This window comes from Nannobrachium achirus (genome assembly GCF_963921795.1).
Source record: "Nannobrachium achirus genome assembly, chromosome: 5".
In the NCBI taxonomy this organism is placed as follows: Eukaryota; Metazoa; Chordata; class Actinopteri; order Myctophiformes; family Myctophidae; genus Nannobrachium; species Nannobrachium achirus.
In genome coordinates, this window is record NC_137814.1 from 22,786,602 (window position 1) to 22,808,676 (window position 22,075).

At 41.9% G+C, this 22,075-nt stretch overlaps 2 protein-coding genes across 2 annotated transcripts in view; one reads left to right on the top strand and one right to left on the bottom strand.

Annotated features, from left to right (window-relative positions):
• Positions 1-335: 335 nt before the first annotated feature.
• Positions 336-15,121, bottom strand: rgs20 (regulator of G protein signaling 20; the record flags this gene model as incomplete). The annotated part of the gene is made up of 5 exons (XM_080726690.1): positions 336-524; positions 2,261-2,501; positions 3,994-4,068; positions 4,641-4,807; positions 14,921-15,121. The coding sequence occupies 5 exons, from the start codon at positions 15,119-15,121 to the stop codon at positions 336-338; spliced, it is 873 nt and encodes a 290-aa protein (XP_080582816.1).
• Positions 15,122-20,881: 5,760 nt separating this feature from the next.
• The window catches only part of atp6v1h (ATPase H+ transporting V1 subunit H), a 48,396-nt gene continuing 47,202 nt past the window's right edge, over positions 20,882-22,075 (top strand). Inside the window, exon 1 of the mRNA XM_080726689.1 lies at positions 20,882-20,924. The gene's annotated coding sequence lies outside the window, so the exon portion shown is untranslated. The remainder of the gene's footprint in view (positions 20,925-22,075) is intronic.

The following is a 22,075-nucleotide window of genomic DNA, read 5'->3' on the forward strand; positions in this document are numbered from 1 at the left end:
GACTACTATGTCAGTGGTTTTCATGTGAAGGACCCCCAAAATGACATGTATTTGGCCACGGACCCCCATCTCAAAATATCTATATCTAGTTCCAGGGACCACCCAGAAGCAAAATTTGAGTTACAAACGTTCGCATTGAAAATACATATATTCAAAGATTTGAACACATTTTCACGACTTTTTCAAAAATAGCAGATCTACAAGCTCGCAGCGCGGCACTCGGTGCCGCGCTGTGAGCTTGTATATCTGCTATTTTTTAATAGTTAAAGCATCCAATAATTTTAGGCCTAAATGGAGTTAGGGAGAGTTAAAAAGATCACAGGTTCTTCGCCGCCCTAAGATTCGGGGGACTGCTCCGACAGGCCGTTGAGCAGGTTTTTGTAGGCAGAGGAGTTCATGTAGCGAGGATACGAGTCTCTTTGCATCAGCGTGTAGATCTGCAGCTGGGCGTCGTCGAACGTGTGCGAGGTGGGCTCCTGCATGTTCCTGTTGATCACCTCGCGCACGCGGGAGTCCAGACTCACCTGGAATACAGAGAGAAGGGGCAGTGGTGGAAAAAGTACTCACATATTTTACTTAAGTAAAAGTATCAATACTGCAATCTAGAAATACTCTGTTACGGTGCCCTCACACCAAAATACCTATGAGAGTGGAATCCGCGTTCCGCCAATGCATTTCAATGATAAGGGAGCGTTTTTTGCAGAAATCCTCTGCTGGCATGAAACCGCTTCACTCTCATTGAAATGCATTGGCGGAACGCAGATTCCACTCTCATAGGTATTTTGGTGTGAGGGCACCCTTAGGGTGCCCACACACCAAAATACCTAGAGTGGAATCCGCCAATGCATTTCAATGAGAATGAAGCGTTTTTTGCCAGTAGAGGATTTCTGCAAAAAACGCTCCCTTCTCATTTGAAATGCATTGGCGGATTCCACTCTAGGTATTTTGGTGTGAGAGCACCCTAAGGGTGCCCTCAGACCAAAATACCTATGAGAGTGGAATCCACGTTCCGCCAATGCATTTCAATGAGAGTGAAGCGGTTTCATGCCAGCAGAGGATTTCTGCAAAAACGCTCCCTTATCATTGAAATGCATTGGCGGAACGCGGATTCCACTCTCATAGGTATTTTGGTGTGAGGGCACCCTTACAAGTAAAAGTATGGAATTCAAAAGGTACTTGAGTAAAGAAAGTATTGGCATCAAAATGTACTTAAAATACCAAAAGTAAAAGTACAAAATGTTTGAAAATAGCTGATCTACAAGCTCACAACGCATCGCAAAGCGTTGAGAGCTTGTAGATCAGCTATTTTCAAACAGCCTAGGTATAAAATAGGGCTAAAGTGGTTTGTGTATGTTTTATAATATTATAATTTATATCTGCAAGGTAACTAGAAACTAAAGTTTTCAAATAATTGTAGTGGAGTAAAAGTACAATATTTGCCTCTGAGATGTAGTGGAGTAGAAGTAAAAGTATTGGAAATTGGACATACCGGTATTCAAGCAAAGTACAAATAACTCAATATTGTACTTAAGTACAGTACTTAAAGGAGCTATAGTCAACTTTTTCATTGTAGGGCCGCCACTTTGTTTACATCCCAGTCTATAGACTAGAATGTAAACAAAGTGTCGGTCTGACAATGGCCAAAAGGATTATTTTATCATTATTTTACGCTTTTTGTGGTCATTTTTTAATAGAAACACATGTATGAAGCTAATTCTTTTATAAAATATTTTCGAAACATTATTTTTATTTTAGCATCCGTTTTTCAAGAAAAAGTTGACTATAGCTCCTTTAAGTAAATGTACTTAGTTACTTTACACCACAAAGGGGACAGAATCCAAATGACGAATCTTGGAAAATCACATGTTCCATGTGTAGCATGGGTCCTTGAACCTTTTCATGTCAAGGACCCCCCAAAATGATATGTACTATACACAATCAATTCATGGGAAAACGATTTTGTGCCAGCAGGGACCCCGATAAGATTTGTGCTGTCTTTCAAGATTATTCAAAATTTGTCAAAAACATCTAAACAAGATTTTTCAGTTTCCACCAAAAATAGCTTGTTAGCTTTTGATCTGCTATTTCCTAATCGCTGAAGTATATAATAGGGTTAAACTTTTTAAACATTCTGATGCTATATAGTAGCTGGGGACCACCTGGAACCCCCTCAAGGACCCCTGGGGGTCCCCGGCAGACGCCACTTTTACACCACTATACTGACGTATAGGAAGGTTTTGAAAGGGAGACCTAACCGGACCTCTTTCGGAGAGAGGATGGAGATGTAGTCTTCGTAGATGACCCGGGCCTTCTCCTCGATCGCACCCTTGTTGGTCTCGTCCTTAGTGAACTCGTCGCAGGCCAACCAGAAGAGCATGTTCTCCTCGCTGAACTCTGTGCGAAGGAACTGCCGGAAGGAGGCCCTCCCTGCTGGGCAGCACATCAGCTTGTCAAACGACTGGCCCCACGAGCGCACCTCCTCCAACGTGGGCTGAGGAGGACTAGAGAGAGAACACATATGTGATTTTAGCTTTCATTGTTTTCTGTTTAGATTTATTTCTTTATTTCTTTATTTTTTTTGTAGGCCTCAGGGACGTGCTGGGCCCCTGATTCAGCCCGGGAAAAAGAGCTGAAGAGGCCCTCATTGCGCGCTATAGCGCTGCTGCTACTCAAAGATTTGGCATTTCAGATCATGACAAGTGACAAGCCAGTGGGCTTGTATTTATCATTTTAAAAATGATTTAAACTAGTGAAAACAGCCGATCTACAAGCACACAACGCCTCGCACCGCGAGGCGTTGTGTGCTTGTAGATCTGCTGTTTTCACTACTTTTGTGCAACGACCTTCTATGATGAAGCAGGGCTTTGCTTTGCGAAAAGATTTATACATTTGAAACTTGGAGATACGAGGTTTCTGCCCGACAGTGACGATTTACTTTGTTGGCCGCACAGCCCCCAAAATGGAATGAAGGCCGACATTTTATTTATTTATTTTTTCCCTAATGGCCGGCCGGGAATGAACCGGCCGCTTTTCCCAATGGCCAGCACGTCCCTGGTAGGCCTATTAGTCAGGAAAAATTAGCAGAATACCTGTCAAATCTGGGAATAAATTCCTTACCAAACAATTTCTTCACCAATGTGTTGGTAAAGGTTCAACATCCCTAGGGAAAATCTTTGTCAGCTAGGGTAATTCTGGGTCTCATTCACTTACTATACACTATATATTATAAGGGAAAACAATTACTCCCAAAAAATATGCTTTAAGTGGAATGTGAGGGGTCTAACTAGGTGTTTTTAATTATTCTGAATCCATTGCAAGCATTTGTTTTGCACGAAAAACATTCCTTGGGCTAAAAGTTTACCCCCATACCACTGTGAAAAGTGATGACTCATCACTAAACCATCATTTTTATTTATTGTTTTTAGCCCAATGAATGTTTTCCGTGCAAAACAAATGCTGATTTTCCTAGGGATGTTGAATTTCAATCTTTGTTAGATATGTTACTAGACACCTTTATGAACACATTGGTGAAAAAAGATCGTTTGGTAAGGAATTTATTCCCAGGTTTTTATTAATATTCCCTGACTATATATGAAGTTAGTTAGGATTGTCACACTTATTACCCAATCGCCTGATCACAATTATTTGAGATCATCACAACTAGTTTCATAATCTTCACAATCACCATAACCGTTTCCACGATGAAAGCCTCTCATGCATCTTCGAACATTTCCAAACAATGGAAATAGCAGATTTACGTATAATATAAAGTTATTATATATGTCATTTCTTATTTTTGTTTACAAATAAAGCCTAAAAGCCAAACGGAAATGTGATTTTTATTCATGTGTTCCAATGTTGAATGTTCAACGCCAAAACACAATTAAATCGTTAATTGCAATAATTTGTATGACAATTTATTGTCAAGTAACATTAATCATGACAGCACTATTGAAATCATGGTTTTGTGCAGCGAAGCCCTTTGAGACCGACCTGTCCTCACAGTCTGTGGTCCCTTCTTTGACATCGTAAGAGGCCTTTCGATTCCTTTCTTCCCTGTCTTCATTCCTGATGATGAAAAAGTACGTAAACACCACGTTATAAAGACAGAGATGAGAACCACTGAGTTAATGAGTGGCTGCGATGAGAAACTCAATTCCATGTCTCAGACGCACAATGCAAGGACACTAGTTGGTGGGGCCTAAACGGACTTGGCCCAGCCTGCGGCAATGCCAGCCACACTGAGCACAGTGGGCCAGTTCCGGATTATGCTCAAATGATAACAATAGCAGATCTACAAGCTCACACAACACGTCACGCATTTCAGCATTTTACACCGATGGACCTCAGTGTATAATCCAGACCATGAATGCAGTTTTTACAAATGCCCTCTTTCCATGCCATACCTGAAGGCAGCATTCAAGAGAATTGCCTTGTCCAAACTCTCCTGAACTTGAATGCAGCCCTCTCTTTGTAGAAATCCATGCCGTTACGCCACATCTCCAGTATTGACTTGATTATGCTTAGTTCAGTGTGGTATCAAACACCGAAAATAGCCAAGCTCACAACTCAAATCAGTGGGACTACAGTGTGAATCCGCCCTAACATTCTGTGCACGTCCCTGTTTGGGAGAGACCTACCAGGAGCAGCTACAGCAGCAGCACCAGCAGAAGCAGCATGTGTTGGAGCGCCGTGGCGCGGCCTGGCCCGCTTGGCCCTGCAGGGCCGGTGCAGAGCCTCCCGCTGTCGACTCCTGCTGCACCGACATCTGCCTCTTTCGCATCGCCATCCGCTCTGATCCCATGGGCTGCAGACACGGCATAAAGGACACATTGAGACATGTAGGCCTGTCACAATTAGGCAACATTACATAACTGTCTGATCGCAATTGTTTGGGATAATCCGCAATTACTTTTAGCATATAATCGTCATAATCGTTTTCCACATTGAAAAAATGTTATATATTTTCAAAAAATGTATATCTACAGGCTCACAATGGGTGAGCTTTTATTTCCACAAAATTTATAGCAATTTTGAGTATAAAATTGGGGCGCCCGCTGGCCTATTGGTCCAGGGGCATACCACTTAGGCATTGCCACATAGGCATGGCTGCCTGGCGGCGTTGCCGGTTCAATTCCCGATCCGGACGACCTTTGCCGCGTGTCTCCCCCCATTTCCTGTAAGTCTGCTGTCCTATCAATAAAGGCATAATAAAAGCCCCAAAACAAATCTTTAAAAAGAAAAGATATATAGTATAAAACTATTAAATATGTCAGTTATTTCTTTACATAATTAAGTTGTTTGTCATTGCCCTGTGCAACTTTCCTTAACAAAGTCTAAAACCTGCATACGCTTGTACGTCCTACGGTCTACATTTCTGTACAGCTTGAGGAACGGAGTAGAACAAGGCACCACTCCTCCATTGAACTCAATGGACTTTTTACTATAGAAAACGTCAAGTTAAATATCATGATCGTTGCAGCACTATATTGAGACACTGAAGACAGACCTACTGGTTATAGTGTTGTCCATATACACAGTACTACCAGCACCAGGTTGATTCGCAAAAAAGGTGAACCAGTGTCTAGCACCAACTGAAATGGGTTCAGGGTCAGCAAAATATGACTGCTAAAGAAACTAACCCTAACCCACAATTAAGCTCTGAAACCATGACAGAAAAAGCATCATTAGGTTCCAAGTGGAAAATGTATTATGACATCAGAAAACACTGCAACACTACAGTGTTGCAGTGAGTACTAGACCAGGGGTCTTCAACAGGGGGTTCGGGACCCCTAGGGGGTCCTCAGAGTTACTACAGGGGGGCCTCCAAATCTTTGTGTGATAGGATAATTATTTTGAATTAACAACTTGGACCCTCGCATCCCTATTCTGAGGAGAACTTTGGCCAAAAATAGTAGATCTACAGTCAGAGTGAAAGTGTTGTCAAACAAGTCAATAAAAATCTGCAACACAATTTTATACAATGTGTAGTGGGGGTCCCTGCTTTATCTCCCTCTCAGCTAAGGGGTCCTTGGTCTGAAAACATTGAAGACCCCTGTACTAGACTATGGGGGCAATTACAGCATTATATTTCTCAAATTTCTCAATTTCTCAAATACTATAATAAGATAATATTCGACATTAAGATATCGGAACAACACTGCCCAGGTAATTCTCTATCGTAGAAGCTCAGTGCCGTTTCTGTTTTCTGTTATTGTGGGGAAAGCTTTTGCTGAAAATAGCAGATTGACAAGCTCACAACGCGTTGTAGCGCGTTGTGAGCTTGTCAATCTGCCATTTCCTGCGAAAGCTTTCTCCACGATACGGATGCTGGGGATTAAGTGGTTAATCCTAGTGCTTTGGATGAGTGGCCACTTGCATTAAAGTACGGTAATTTGTTGCGTTTCTCTTACTGACATCCATCTCATTTGCTCACACACACACACACACACACACACACACACACACACACACACACACACACACACACACACACACACACACACACACACACACACACACACACACACACAGGAAGTAAGCATGGCTTGCTGAGGTTCCCTGGGCATGTGTTGGCATGCAGGGGTCATATTGTAATGAAATGCGTTCTGGCTCTGCCCTGTCAGAGGTAAACTGAAGGAATCTAAGCATCAACTGTGTGTGACTGAGCATTGAAGCACATTGCATAGCATAGTGGCAGCCAGAGGTAACAGAAATCAGGAGGTCAGGCCATGGTCATATAACCTTCTTTAGCCCCCAACCCCATGCTGTCCTATGCGTGAATGCTAATGCAATATCACAAGTCCTATTGGTGCATGTCAAAGATAGAATGTAATTACAAAAGGCCACATTACATAAATAGCCAGCTCACATCATGTAGGCCTAGTGCAAATACAAACGGTGTGGTTCTCTTATAGTGCTTTTTTTTTTGTCAACTTGCCTTCCTGTCCTGTGTCCTATAGTCTATATAGGCCTACATTATGATGGGCTATACTGGCAATACGATTATAACAATGCGTATTCTGTTTCAACAGAATCCCCACGTATAGGTTGTAGGCCTATATGGCAGTGCACATAGAAAGACAGTCCTCCTACTCTGATTTTAATAGATGTGTCATCATCACTAGGCATGTGAACACCAACCATCAGCCAATTATATCAGATCATGTATGATTATGTAACAAAGCTGTTGCTTTCAACTGCCTTATTAAGCTATACTATAGCATAAGACTGGCATAAGAAACGATGCTTAATCAAACAATAAGAAAGATTTGGTAGGCAACACCATGGAAGGGGGGACCTGCAGCAGGCACAGCTTTGCGAACATAACCGCAGCATCCCCATCAGCGGATACAAAACCATTTGTCCATTTTCTAAAATGGATCCGCATATGGTTATCGAAATAGGCTACTCCGTGGTGGGTTACGAAGGAACACATTTGTGCGTGTATGATGTGCCCAAATGGCATAATAATACTGTAGCCTACTTTACGCGTTTAGCCGCATAGCCGGTTTAGGCGTCGGGTACATAGGCTATGGAATGGGGGTGGGGGCGGCCGCGGCGGTGCTATCCATCCATCCTTTCATTCATCAGAGGATAAAACATGAGATCAGTATATATAGGCTACATGAACTACAATTCTCATTAAAGCTTAGAATTAAAACCAATACCAACAACAACAATAGCACATGTAGGCTGTGTACCTATGAGGCGCGGGGACTGGGTGTCCATGTGCAGTCAGTGTAACAACGACAAACCATTGCATTGCATTGCTCTCAGCATCACATCAATGGAAGAGAATAAGAGCCACACAGTTTGTAGGATGGGGCGGTATAATCGCTCTTATCATTTATCGTGATAAAAACACTCACAATAATCGTATGAGATTTCATTTATCGTGAATTTGTCCTCCATCATCATGCACTGGGAGTCTGGGACAAATTCACCTTTTATTTGCTGAGCTGCATATAGCCTATCTGGTGGTAGGCTATAGACTACCACTTAGCCTAAACCCTCTATAATTGATAAAACAGAGCTATCTTTTTTATATACTACCTAGTCTACCCAATCTCTTTGCCAAAAACCGCGGATCTAAGCTCGTTGTGACACATTGTTAGCCAGCTTGTAGATCTGCTATTTTTTGGCAAACGTTCCGCCCCAGAATAATGGATGTTGGGGGATATTTTGATTATCGGGATAATATCGTAAAATCGCTATTATTTGGGTCCCAATAATCGTGACATGACATTTTCACATCGTCCCATCCCTATAGCCTACAATTGCAGCTTCATCATCACCCAGGAGGACCAACCAACAGCAGACAAAAAAAAGACATTCGGGGGTCTGTTAAAAAGACCACTGGATGTAACTGGATGGATATGGCCAACACACATAGTGAAAACATGCCCGTTTTATAAAACACCCAGGTATTTAACAACAGCCCCATGCATGCGCTCCGAACACGAACTGCCCGTGCACGCGTACACACCATTTGGCTACAAATACTCACAGTTTCACCATGTATGCCCAGAGAGAGTTAAATCTTTGCCTTGATTACATCCGTTGGCACACACGGCGTTTTTTTTCCTCCCCCGACCCGGCTGCTTAGTGTCAGTACGCATGCGTCTCCCCATCTCCAAGCATATAGTAGCCTACTGGAATTAAATTAATACATCTCTGTGTTCACTATAGCCTATGGCAGTGGTTCTCAAACTTGTTCATGTCAAGGACCCCCAAATTGACACTTATTAGCCCGTGGACCCCTTTTTGAAAACACAACACAGGGACCAATGGACAATCCCCCATAAGAGAAGATGTTTTACATCTCATGCATTTTGATTTCAAGGAGCCCCGCCCCCCAGTTTGACATGCATTAAGCTGCGGGGGCCCCCATTTAATGGCATTACTATCTCTGGGACCCCAATTTATATATAGTAAAATCAATGTTAATTTAACTCAGAGACAGAGTGTACAAATGGAAGCAAATGGACCTGCAGCTGCTATAGGGCCATTTGTACACTCTCTGGGTTTGATTGAAGACTTTATTAGAAAGTTTGCATAGAAAAAGGTTTCATGACGTATTGATTGATTGAAGACTTTACTATAAGTTTGCATAGGAAAAGGTACAGTTTCATGACGGTACAGTTCACTGGTACAAGGTCTTCTAAAAGGAGATCCATGAAAATACTAAGCTTATTTCCACTGGAAACCATTGAAGTATCTCATATAACATTGAATGGCAGACAAATAGAACACAGTACTATGCAGTAGATATGTAAAGAAAAACAAAAACAAAAAAAGTAAGTCTAAACAAACAGTATATACAAAGAAGGGGCAGGGGAGGGTAGGGTTGGGCTAGGTTCATTTTTTTACCAGTTCTCACGTAGGCTACAGTTCACTGGTACAAGGTAAACTAAAAGGAGATCCTAGAAAGCACTTGGCTTATTTACACAGGAAACCACTTAAGCATGGCATTATTACATACTAGGGTCCATTTGGTTAGCTGCAGACCGGCCTGGAAACTCCCTCAAGGACCCCTCAGGGTCTCCGGACCCCACTTTGAGAACCAATGCATTATGGTTCTCAAATATTTTCATGTCAAGGCACATACTAGATTTCTGGGGTTAACATAAGTGTTTAAAATATTTTTAAAGTTCAAGATTAAAAAAAAAGAAAAAAGCGAAAATCTCACCATATGTTAGCCTGAGTGGTTAAACGGCATTTATGCTATTAACTAGTTAGGTTAGCTAACCTCCTCCTCAAGGACCCCCGGGGGCCCCTAATAAAAAAAAAGGTCAAATTCAGCTTTCTTTATCTTTAAAACCCTAGAATTAGAAACGAAAAATGTACAGAAAAAAAGACTAATGTAGCCTACAGGCGCCAGTCAAAGGAACTGAAGCTCTATACGAGCAATGTCGCTATCCGAGGTTCTGAAACGGATTTTCTTTTCTTTCTTACCGGTCTTTCCCCACCATCAAATAGCCTATCCAATGTCCTACTGAAGTTTTCCAGGCTGGAATGTGATTCACAGCAATTGACCAACATTCTGAAGTTAATCCATAAACATTGTGAAGTGTTTTTGCACCTATAGTTCTGCAAGAAGAATCTGCATTTACACATTTTCTGTCAGCACCAACTCATCTATTGTAGCCTAGCCTACCATTCAGATGCAGCAGTGACGCGGAATAACACAATACTGCCATCTGCTGGTGTACATATAAATATATATATATATATATTTTGTGTGTATTTATACCTGATTTACACACGCGCGCGCGCGCGCACGCGCGCACGCACGCACACACACACACACACACACACACACACACACACACACACACACACACACGAAGGCACGCACATTTATAAGGTAGGCTACAACTATTACTCATAGTATTTCCTCTGCGAATGTATTTTGAGCGTTTTTAAAATATACAGCAATGTGAGATCTGACTTCTCTCCATTTTGGCAGCATTGGCTACTTATTATCCAGGTTCTAACAAGGCAGTATGTTTTTGTAGTGTACTGGCCATTTTACGCACGCACGCACGCATCCATGCACGCACGGCGCACACACACACACACACACACACACACACACACACACACACACACACACACACACACACACACACACACACACACACACACACACACACACACACACACACACACATTTATATAATGCATTTTGTACCCGAACCAAACTGTTTGCCCCAATGGGCCAATGGGCATATGAGTCTTATAATATATCGCCACCAGATGGCAGTATGTACTCAATTGAATAACACCTAGATACAGTATTAAACAAAATTGATTGATTGAAGACTTTATTAGAAGTTTACATAGGAAAAGGTACAGTTTCATGACGGTACAGTTCACTGGTACAAGGTCTACTAAAAGGAGATCCTAGAAAAGACTAAGCTTATTTCCACAGGAAACCATTAAAGTATCTCATATAACATTGAATGACAGACGAATAGAACACAGTACTATGCAGTAGATATAGTCAGTCAAATGAAGAAGATACATTGATTGAAATACGCTGAATATGAAATTCTGAACAGGATTTCTCCTTCAGCATGCTGTGTCTTATTATTATAATCTTGTTAATCCAAATCCCCTTTTCATTGATTCTCATTTCATACATGCCAGACTTTTATTTTGCTTAGATTTTTAACAAAAATCTTACTATATTCACTAGTAATAACCTTTCCGCTCTTCTATTTCTTGTCATTACATCAATCACATTGTCATTCTTGCTGGCATTGCTGTGTAGCCTACTGTATACATGAATCATAGCATCTATACAATGCATTTTAACTAGTTGCCACATAATAATAACACGCACGCACGCACGCACGCACGCACGCACGCACGCACGCACGCACGCACGCACGCACGCACACACACACACACACACACACACACACACACACACACACACACACACACACACACACACACACACACACACACACACACACACACACACACACCCCTCAACGGAAATGATGCATTCTGCTGCAGCAGCTAGGTGACCCCAGAGTCTTTTCTACAAGGAGAGAAGGCTGCCGAGCGGAGGAGTGTGTCTACAAAAATAAAGCATAATGTAGAATTTACTCGCAAAAGGCTTTAGCTTATAAAAAGACAGCCAGAACAATGAACAAAGCATAACATCTGTGTGTTTAAACCAAAAATGAGGTCCTGTTCACCCAAACAACTGTTGTTTCACAGCCATATCATTGAGACAGATTCTATTTAGGTTCAGTTACTGCCACTTAATAGACATACTTGAAACGCCACTGAGAATGGCTTCTATTAAAGCACCCCATCAACACAATCATCCAGGTTTGCGGTAATGCTTGGGAAAATGAACCTTTGATTGGAATTCGGGGGGCAGCCATAGTTGAGTGGGGCGGCCGTAGCCGAGTGGTTAGGGAGCCTGCCTGCGGAGCCATCTCTTCCTGGTTGTCGCAGGTACGATTCCTGGTCAGGCAGCTATGTGTCGATGTGTGTCCCTGAGTAAGACCCCTAATTGCTCCCCAAGCCACCGCGAAATGGGTCCCCGAGCGCCACATATGGCTGCTCACTGCTCCTTGTTGTTAAAAGATGGGTAAAATGCAGAAAATAAACTTCAAATGTACTGTGACAAACAACTCCCCAAGGTGTGGGGCCTATATTATTATTTTAATATTATGTAATCTTTTTCCAAGGCCACAAAGCTGGTAACTGGGAGCTAGGACTGAATTATATTCTTAGCAAAAGTAAAGGTTTTATTGTTGATGATGTTGTTCTTTTTCAGAAATTGTTGTCGTTGTCCTCTTGTTGAATTGTGACCCATATCCTTCACATTTGAATTGGTGAACATTCTCTTTATGAATTTCAGAATCTAATCCTCAGATCCATTCTGTTCCTCTTTGTAATCTAGAAATACATCGTTCCTCTTTGTAATCTAGAAATACATTGATAGCATTGTCCCTATCATCACCATTGATTTGGAATGCAATTATTTTCTGTTGAAATTAACTGTCCTTCAGGTTAAATCCAATCTGGCAAACCATCGTCAAATAAAATGGGAAAACAGCGTCCGTTTTTTTCCTTTCAGCATCAGAGAGTCTGTTCTTGAGACATTAGGTTAAATCTAAATCATGATAACATGTATTGATTCCACCTGTTTTTCTTTTTGTTTTTCTTCTTATTCCTCTTAAGAGCCAGTTAGCCACCGCCAAGAAATGCCCCTTTATAACAAGGGGTTCAGTGATAACTATTGGTAGAAGTGCTGCCTGGTCCCATGTCATGCTGAGAGGGGAAATGAAATTCACATCGATCGATAAATTGTGAGAAACCAATTAATCATTGGGGGTCAGTTGATCTGGCTCCCACCCACCACCAAATCCAGGACTAGTCTTTAATCATTGTCAACATATGCTGCTGACTGGAGGTTATAAACACATTCATCATAATCAATTTCAACACTGTATTTTAAATGATGAACAGATAGAGGAATAATTATATATAAAGGGGAATGCAAGGAAAATGCCAACTATAAGCCAGGCTACATTTATATTCTTTCCAAGTTTCCAAAGTTGTATCTTTAAGAAACAAAATTATTTTACAGCTACATGATTGGGCATGGATTTAATTGCAATTTGTTTAGATCAGTATTACCAACAAATATTCGGTGTTTTACATGAATCATGTCAAGGAAGACTGAAAAGTTGTCTATTTTGTATTTACTAGATAATTGTTTTATTTAGACATTGCTATTCTGAAATATATTATATACGTATGCTTATTATGCCGAAATAGCTAACAAATACACGCAGGAGGTCTCTGTCAATATAGAATATGAGAGAATATATTGAGTAAAATAAATGCCTCAAAGTTGAGTTTTTTCACAAATTGAAACCTCTAGGAAACAATTTATAAGTAAATTACATTCCTTCATCCTGTTAAAGTGTTCCAATAAAGTCGCAGAGGCACCTCGGGTAAATAGACCTGAGATGAGAGACCTGAGATGAGAGATTCTCAATATCTTTTTCTTTTTTTTTGCAGTGATTGTGAATATCAGTTGCTGCCAGAAAACAAACTTGGACCAATACAGTTCCCTAGCAACACAATTCCACTGACGAGGTCTAATTTGAGGGCTAAGTAGCTAGCTCTAGACGTGAATATTTTGTAAAGGAAAAGGTTGTCCATAACAATGACCTGAGATGTCTACTGTACTCTCCTCATACTCCGTTCTGGCAGCTGCACAAGTCAAAATGAGCTCCCTTTTCCCTAGCGTCGCTCAGTAAGTAAACAACCATCAAATTGTTTAGTTGCACAATCTGTTACTTTCCATTGTATGACAACATGCTTCTCCCCTTTACTGAAAGTAAAAAAAAAAGAAAACTTCCTTCATCCATTGACCAAGAATTAATCTGATGCCAAAACAACACCACATTTTAGAGTTTCAATTCATTCAAAATAGCAAACTAGCTGTTTTTCGTGAACGGTTTTACCAACATATGAATTGCTGCAAGCCATCTATCTTGTCAGCTCTTTAGATGTATCCCCAACTTTCTTTTCATTGTTCACAAGTTAATATCGTACTATTTATAGACATCTTGGATCTGATCTTAGATCTAATCCTCCTAAGTCCTGTATACACAGGAAATGCATCCCTTAATATAAGGCACTCAGGCTGCAGACGATGAAAACAACAATATATCATCACTAATTATGAGCTGACACCGTCAGAAATAAACAAATAAAATAAAAACAAACAAGTCTAAAATTGAAGTAAAATAGTTACTCCATAATGATACTAAAAATTATTGATTGGCTTTTCAAAATCAATTGTCTGGATGTAAGGCTGTTCCCTGCGAGTCCTATGTATTTGCCAGACCCATGAAATGGGTAGGCCTACATAAGCAAATGTCGGTCCGGGTTATCTATATAAAGGGTATATATGATGATGACATGATGATGACATGCCTACAAAAGGCATGATGTCATAAATGATGATGACAGACAGGGGGTCTGGCACAACCAGGTTGACCTGGTCTAGTTTTATTATCTGTGGTATTTATTTCACATTTTACTAAATTATTTAGGTCTTTTGGCATACCTTTTAACCACTTGAGTCCCTATACTGACTGGGGTGAACATTCTGCAAAATAGCAGATCTACAAGCTCACAATGCACCACAATGTGAGCTTGTAGACCTGCTATCATTGATATTTAGTGTAGAAACAGACAATGTAGAGTGAAAACAGCCCTATACTACAGTAAGTATAGGGGCCCGTTTCCCCAAACAGACCTAACCTCAAGGAAAACAACCATCCTCACAGTACGCTTACACACCAGTGCTACAATAGAAGAGAGGTGATGGTATGCATGTATGTATGCGTATGATGATGTAGCATGTCATTACCTCCTCCAGGCACATTTCTTGTTCCTCACTGTCATGGTCATGGTCACTGAGCGCTCCCGGTGCCTGGTAGCCCTCATCACGCCTGCAGGACTGGAGCAGTCCCCGTACAACCCGCCACATCTGGGCCCTGGTGCGCCGGATCCCCCGTGTCACAGACAAGGGCCTTAAGTCCCACCGTCTCATGACCCTAACGCTTGGCATGGTCCGTCCACGGTGCCCCGCTCCCTAGGAGAGGCCTGTCAGAAAGCTGAATTGAAACCATGGGTGAGCAGCGGGTCCCCTGCTCCTTTAGCCTATGTTGTGATGCACACTGTGCGTTGGAACGAAGAGAGAGAGAAGGAAGTGTCAGTGAACCCCGGGTGAGAGCAGACTGCGTGTGTTTACAGTCGGAGAGGACAGAGGGGGATTAGAAGGGAGTTTTCCACTGAATGCAATCCCGATTTCTCTGTGCTTCGCTGCTGCATCTCCAGCAGCTTAGGCCAGATTAAGCTGAGAGGTCTTAGTGTGTGATTGAGATAGAGACGGAGAGGAGGACTCATGACAGTCCATGTGCTCAAATATGATTGTATGCAATCCTCTGTCAAGTAATGAACTCCACAAGGTCATAAGTAATACAATGGATTAAAACAATGAAACACATGTGTGAATAATGCTTCATTACTGTATTTATATCAATCTATTTCTATGTGTATTGGACCGTACTCAACAGACAGCAAGAGACCATATACAGCTTTGAGGCTGATTTGGGATGACATTAGACTTATAGTGTATGTCACTGTGTTGTCACTCAAGGCACACGGATCAACACTGATCAAAGCTGATCAAAGCTCGCTGTGAGCAATCAGCTGACTCCAGATCTCAGTGATTGCCTCTGAGCTGAAACTAATCATTAGAATCAGAATCACAAGAATATCGTCGTTGTCAGACAGAAACCAAATCTCATTTTTTTTCATAAATATATATATGTTTGTATATATGTTTTAAATAAATCAGTGCTATTGAACACCCTTTACGTCTGTGGGTGGGATTTACAAACACAAACACCAATGAAAAGTATTAAAAAGCGCTTCTGACTGAAGCCCTATAACTCCTCAAACTGTCCTTCCAACCACCTAACTCCAACTATGGCAGGGGGCCCAATTCATTTGCGGTCCTCACTGCACTTGGGAAGAAGCTGAGCTGTTCCGCATCCTACTCATTCTGGCCTTGGTGCTCCTGTACCTCTTCCCCCGATACGAGGGCAGGAGGGCAAACAAGCCACAGGAAGGGTGATGGACGTCCCTTATGATGCTGGTGTCTCTTCGGGCACAGCGTTCTGTAGAGAGCTTCGAAAAAGAGGGGACAGAGGCATCAATGATCCTCCCAGCCGTCTTCATCACCCGGTTCAGCTGATGTTTCTCTTGTGCCTTGCAGCTGCCAAACCAGGAAGGGAAGCCGTAGGTTAAGGGAGTAGTTCACCCCCAAAATGACTTTTGTTTCTATTGATTACTCACGCCATGCAGGGCGACTTGAGTTCAATCATATTTTTTTGTATTTGTCGCATTCCTTAGACAATAATTTGATTGCAATAAATGTACCCCCATTGATTCCGGATAGGGACCCAAATGCATTTGGGTCCTCATCCGGAACTCAAGTCTCCATGGCATGAGTAATCAATAGGGGGAAAAACATTTTGGGGGTGAACTACTCCTTTAAGATGGACTCGATGATGCTCCTAAGGTGGTGAGGAGAGGAGTAGGACTAGGAAGGCCTGCCTTTTCAAGCCTCCGGAGGGGGTGTAGCCTTAGCCTGGCCCTTGCATTAGCCAGACTGATAACGTGGATTCACTCACACGTTCGATACCGTGGAGGACCGTGTGAGTGAATCAGTCTAGCAATGCCAGGCTAGTGTAGCCTCTGCTGAACCTTCTTAATTATGTCCGTAGTGTTGGCGGTGGAGGTCAGGTGGTCTGCCAGATGAACCCCCAGGAACGTGTCGTTATTAACACTTTCCAAGGGGGCGCCACCGATGGTCAGCGGTGTGTGAAAGCGGTTGCTGGCTCTCCTGACATCGACCTCCATCTCTTTTGTTTTGTCCACATTTAGGGAGAGATTGCATGAACTGCACCATGATAATATCAATAGTTCCACCTCCTTCCTGTAAGCAGATCGTTATTACTAACGAGTCCCGCCACAGTTGTGTCATCAGCGAACTTGAGGATGAGGTTTGGCAGTGTCAGAATTAGCTGTGCCCGAAGAGCATGCTGTGCTGTGTGGTGGCGCTCTTGAGGCACAACTGCCTGACTGAGCCCTGAGCCTGTTAACCCATTAAGACTTGGAATTATTTTATACTTTAGCTATTGAAAAATATCTGATATACAAGCTCACAGCTTGTAGATCTGCTATTTTTGAAAAGTCGTGAAAATGTGTGCAAATCTTTTAATAGGCCTTATTATCTTATATTTACAATTCACGCCCACTTTGCATTGACTTCAACTCAACTTCAACTCAACGGTAGGGAGAAGAACGTACTGGGTAGGGAGAAGAACGTACGGAAAAATACCGCCCACCTCTATGCCGTCCGCTCATTCGCTATGCGCGCGAGAGAGAAGGCAACAGGGGAGGGGGCAAGCGAGAGGGAGAGAGAGAGAGAAGGGGAGCTGAGCGTAGCAGTGTATCGAATTACAACAGCAGACGTTTTTCCTACCTGTTTGCTGACAGATTATATTCCATTGGCCATTATAATATGGAACAAAATAATCATTTAGGGGTCCATTTGGTTCCAGCCCAGCTGAATAAATCCCAGGTAAAAAACTAAAAAGATCCATATAAATCCTTCTCTGCCATTATAACTGTAATAGGCTGACAGTTTGAGAGAGCATCTATATATGATCACGTGGCACACGGAGTTCCTAACCGGAAGTGCGTCCGGCGGTCAAATATGTCCGACCGGAAACGTGCGCTGCGGCACAATAGTTCCGCCACAATAGTTCCGCCACAATAGTTCCCCCCCCCCAATTTTTTTTTTTTTTTTTTTTTTTTTAACTAGATGTCAGCGGCCCGAAGGGCCGCGACCCTCTAGTCTAGTATGTAACATTTGTAACTCAGATTTTGCCAACACCACTCCCCTGCCTGGTTCCTAAGTCAACAAAACATGACATCACAAATATCTGAGTGGTAGCCTACTTACTCAAAGGATGCTCCCAATTGATCTACCAATCCAGACATCTTGAACTCACCTATTGCTTGTCTTCCATTCTAGACAGTCAATTTGGAACACACCAGGCGATTTCACCACTCAAGCCTGGGACAAGAAATAGGAGTCCATGAATGCTGTCCCAAACAAACATATATCATGTCAAAGAGATATTACGAGCCCTATTTTATACTCTTTGGCTGCTAGCTGATGTGTCACATCATTTTACTTTTTTTTATTTGATTAATTCAATCTGTCAAGTCACTAAAGGAGTGTAAAATACATAGAAGTACAGTATTTAACTCTGAAATCTAGTGGAGTAGAAGTGTAAACTAAGTATCAAGAAATGGAAATACTTAAAGGCTACTTACCTTTATACTCCAGTACTTGACTTGAAAACATGTAGCCTACTTTAGTTACTTTACACCAGTGGTTCTCAAGGTGGGGTCCGGTCACCCCCAGGGATCCATGAGGGAGTTCCAGGGGGTCCCCAGCTAAATCATAGATAGAAACCAATTTGGACCCTTATGGGTCTGTAGTGGGTCCATTTGGTTCCATCTTCCATATACACTTGCTTGAGTTAAATTACAATTTATTTTACAATATAAAAACATGTCAAACTGGGGGTCATTGAAAATAAAATGGTTGAGAATCACTGCTAGTGCTTTGATTGATTGATTGATTGAAGGCTATATTAGAAGTTTGCATAGGAAAATGTACAGATTCATGACGGTACAGTTCACTGGTACAAGGTCTACTAAAAGGAGATCCATGAAAAGACTAAGCTTATTTCAACAGGAAACCATTTAAGTATCTCATATAACATTGAATGACAGACAAATAGAACACAGTACTATGCAGTAGATATGTAAAGAAAAGGGGGAAAAAAAAGAAAAGAAAACAGTAAATCTAAACAAACAGTAAGTATATACAAGGAATATACAGTAAATCTAAACAAACAGTAAGTATATACAAGGAATATACAAGTATATACAAGGAAGGGGCAGGGAGGGTAGGGTTGGGTTAGGTTTTTTACCAGTTGCGAACGGCTACTGCCTGTAAGTAGTTTTTCAGGGCAATTTTAAAGGATGCTAGTGATCCACACTCCTTTATGGCCTTTGGTAAGGCATTCCACATTTTTGTGGTATAGCAGAAGAACGAGTTCGACCCTTTCTTTGAGTTGACTCTGGGTTGAACGTGATCTGTGGCACTGCCTCTGGTGTTGTAATTATGGACATCCTTAACGTTTATAAAGTATTTTGACAGGTACTTGGGTATCATAGTGGTGTAGTGTATCTTGTACACCAGGCCCATTGCAAGTTGCTGTACTCTGTCATCTACTCTGAGCCACCCCACTCTTAACTGGTGAGTAGCGGTGAGGTGAGTCTGATAGGGAAGGTTAAGCAGGACCCTAATTAGTTTATTTTGGGCTGTTTGGAGTTTAGTTTTAAGGGCTTGTGGGGCGTCACGATACCATACGTGGACTCCGTAGTCAAAGAGGGGCTGGATTATTGCACCAGCTATGGTCTTCAGTGTGTTGAAGTTGACCATTGGGGCGATCCTCTGTAGGAAACGAGTTCGTTGGTTGATTTTTTTTATTACTTTTGAAGTCATCTTTTCGCTGGAAAGATTAGCTTCAAGGATACATCCTAAGTAAGAGATTTCGTTTTTTCGTGTTATGACCTTGTCACCCACTTTGATTGTGAAGTCATCTACCTTTTTGAGGTTATGATTTGATCCAAAGAGGATGGACTCGGTTTTTCCCAGGTGAATTGATAATTTGTTGTCGTTAAGCCATGTGCAGATCTTACTCAGTTCAGAGTTAAGTGTCTTCCTGCAAGTGGTCCTTGCCCGAGACTAGGAGAGCTGAGTCATCCGCGAACAGGAACAGGTTGCAGTCGCAAGCAGATGCCATGTCGTTCACGTATATTAGGAACAACAGAGGTCCCAGTATGCTACCTTGAGGAACACCACAGCTTACTGGGAGGGGGGGGGGGACAGGGTTCCGTTAATCTCCACCACCTGTTCCCTCCCCACCAGGTAAGATTGCATCCAGCTCACTGCTGCGCTGTCAAGACCGATGGCTTTTAGTTTCTCAATCAGAATAGCATGATCCACGGTGTCAAATGCCTTCTGGAGGTCCATCATGACCATGCCACTATATTTGCCCTGATCCGCTTCGCGTTTGATTTGGTCAGTCAAATAGAGAAGGCATGTGTCAGTGGAATGGGATTTTCTGAATCCAGATTGGAACTCGTAAATCAGATTATTCTCATCGAGATATCTTGCAATCTGTTCGTAGACTATTTTCTCCATGACTTTGGATATGGAGCTAAGAATGGAAACGGGGCGGTAGTTTCCAGGGTCTAGTTTGCTACCTTTTTTGTGCAGGGGGGTTACTTTTGCTAGTTTGAAGTCCTGGGGGACATGACCCTGTTCGATGGAAAGGTTAATTATGTGGGTAATGATTGGAGCAATGGTGGCGGCTGAATCTCTGAGAAATCTAGCTGGGATTTTATCAAGGCCAGTGGCCTTGTGTTGAGGTAGGGCGCTCAATTTTTTAAACACTTCATCAGTTGTCACTGTGGAAAGTTTAAAGCTGTCTTTTCTGACGCCCAGTTTTTTGTAGAATTTTTTAACAAATTCTTCACTAGAGGAAAAAAATAAAAAGGGGGGTCCCTGGCCTGGCATATTTTTTCAAATGGGAGATGAAAAAGTTGGAGAACTAGCTGCTTTACAACACCACTTACTGCCATCTTGTCATGTGATCGTGTGTCACATGATAGAGCGTGTTGTGATCTGTCAGCTGCAGTCCTGGGAAGTGCAGAGGGTGAGTGATTCAAACAAACGGTATTCTATCCTTATTCTATGTCTTGTCGGTGGAATCTTTATGTCAATTTATGTTAGAGGAACAGTAGTGCGTTAAATTACATGGGCGCAAAAAACACATTCTTCTGTCTTCATTATAACGCGCTAGCTTAGGTTAGCATCCATCCTCCCCTTATGTTCCACAGCCAACGAACGTTATCTTGGGCAGCTAAGCAGCTACAGTATGACTGGGATAACATCGCATCATTATTTTGACCTTCACTTTTAATTTAAATGGATACATACATGTTGGCAAGATTTCTTTGCTTGTGGTTTCAACTGTTTTTGCCTGCGACACGATCTACCTTGTGTCGTGACATTGCTTCCCAGTTAGCATGACCTGCTGCTGTTAGCAGAGACAGCTGTACATTAATGCAGGGCTAGCTCCTTTCGTTCCTGTATTTACCTTTTTTATATTTTGATATTTTATATCACCGACGTCAAAATATAAAAAGAGGTGATTTTGGGGTCCTGAGAGGGGCTAATGCAGGGCTAACTTCAGTGGTAGCCTCGGATCAAGACTATCATAGATGTATTTTATCGAGACTGGCTTTTACTTTTCGTGTCTATGATATATATGCAAATGGCAGAATCGATCAAATATATCTGATAGTCTTGATCCAAGGCTACTTAAGTGGTCGTTGGGATTTTATATCGGGCAATAAACCATCCAATCCCAGTGTCCCACTTGAGTGAATATGAAGACATGTCATATTGCTTTCTGAAAAATATTTGGACTGTAGGCTATATATGGCTGTTATATTCAGAAACCAAGCATAAGCCACAGTGTATGTTTGACCTTACAGCTCTCTAGTCTAGCATCATCTATATTATTCTGTTATATGAGTAAAAAAAACAAAAAACTTTACGATTTAAACAAGCCTTTCTTGGATCTCCTTTTTGTTGACCTTGTACCAGTGAACTGTACTGTCATGAAACTGTAACTTTTCCTATGCAAACTTCGAATAAAGTCTTCAATCAATCAATCAACCTGTGACCTCACCTTATAGTCCAGTGACATCTGGGGCTGCAGGAGCTCTCAGAAAACGTTCTGAGACCGCCCATCTGAAGTTCTGAATGACTAGTATATATACTATGACCTGTATCAATTTT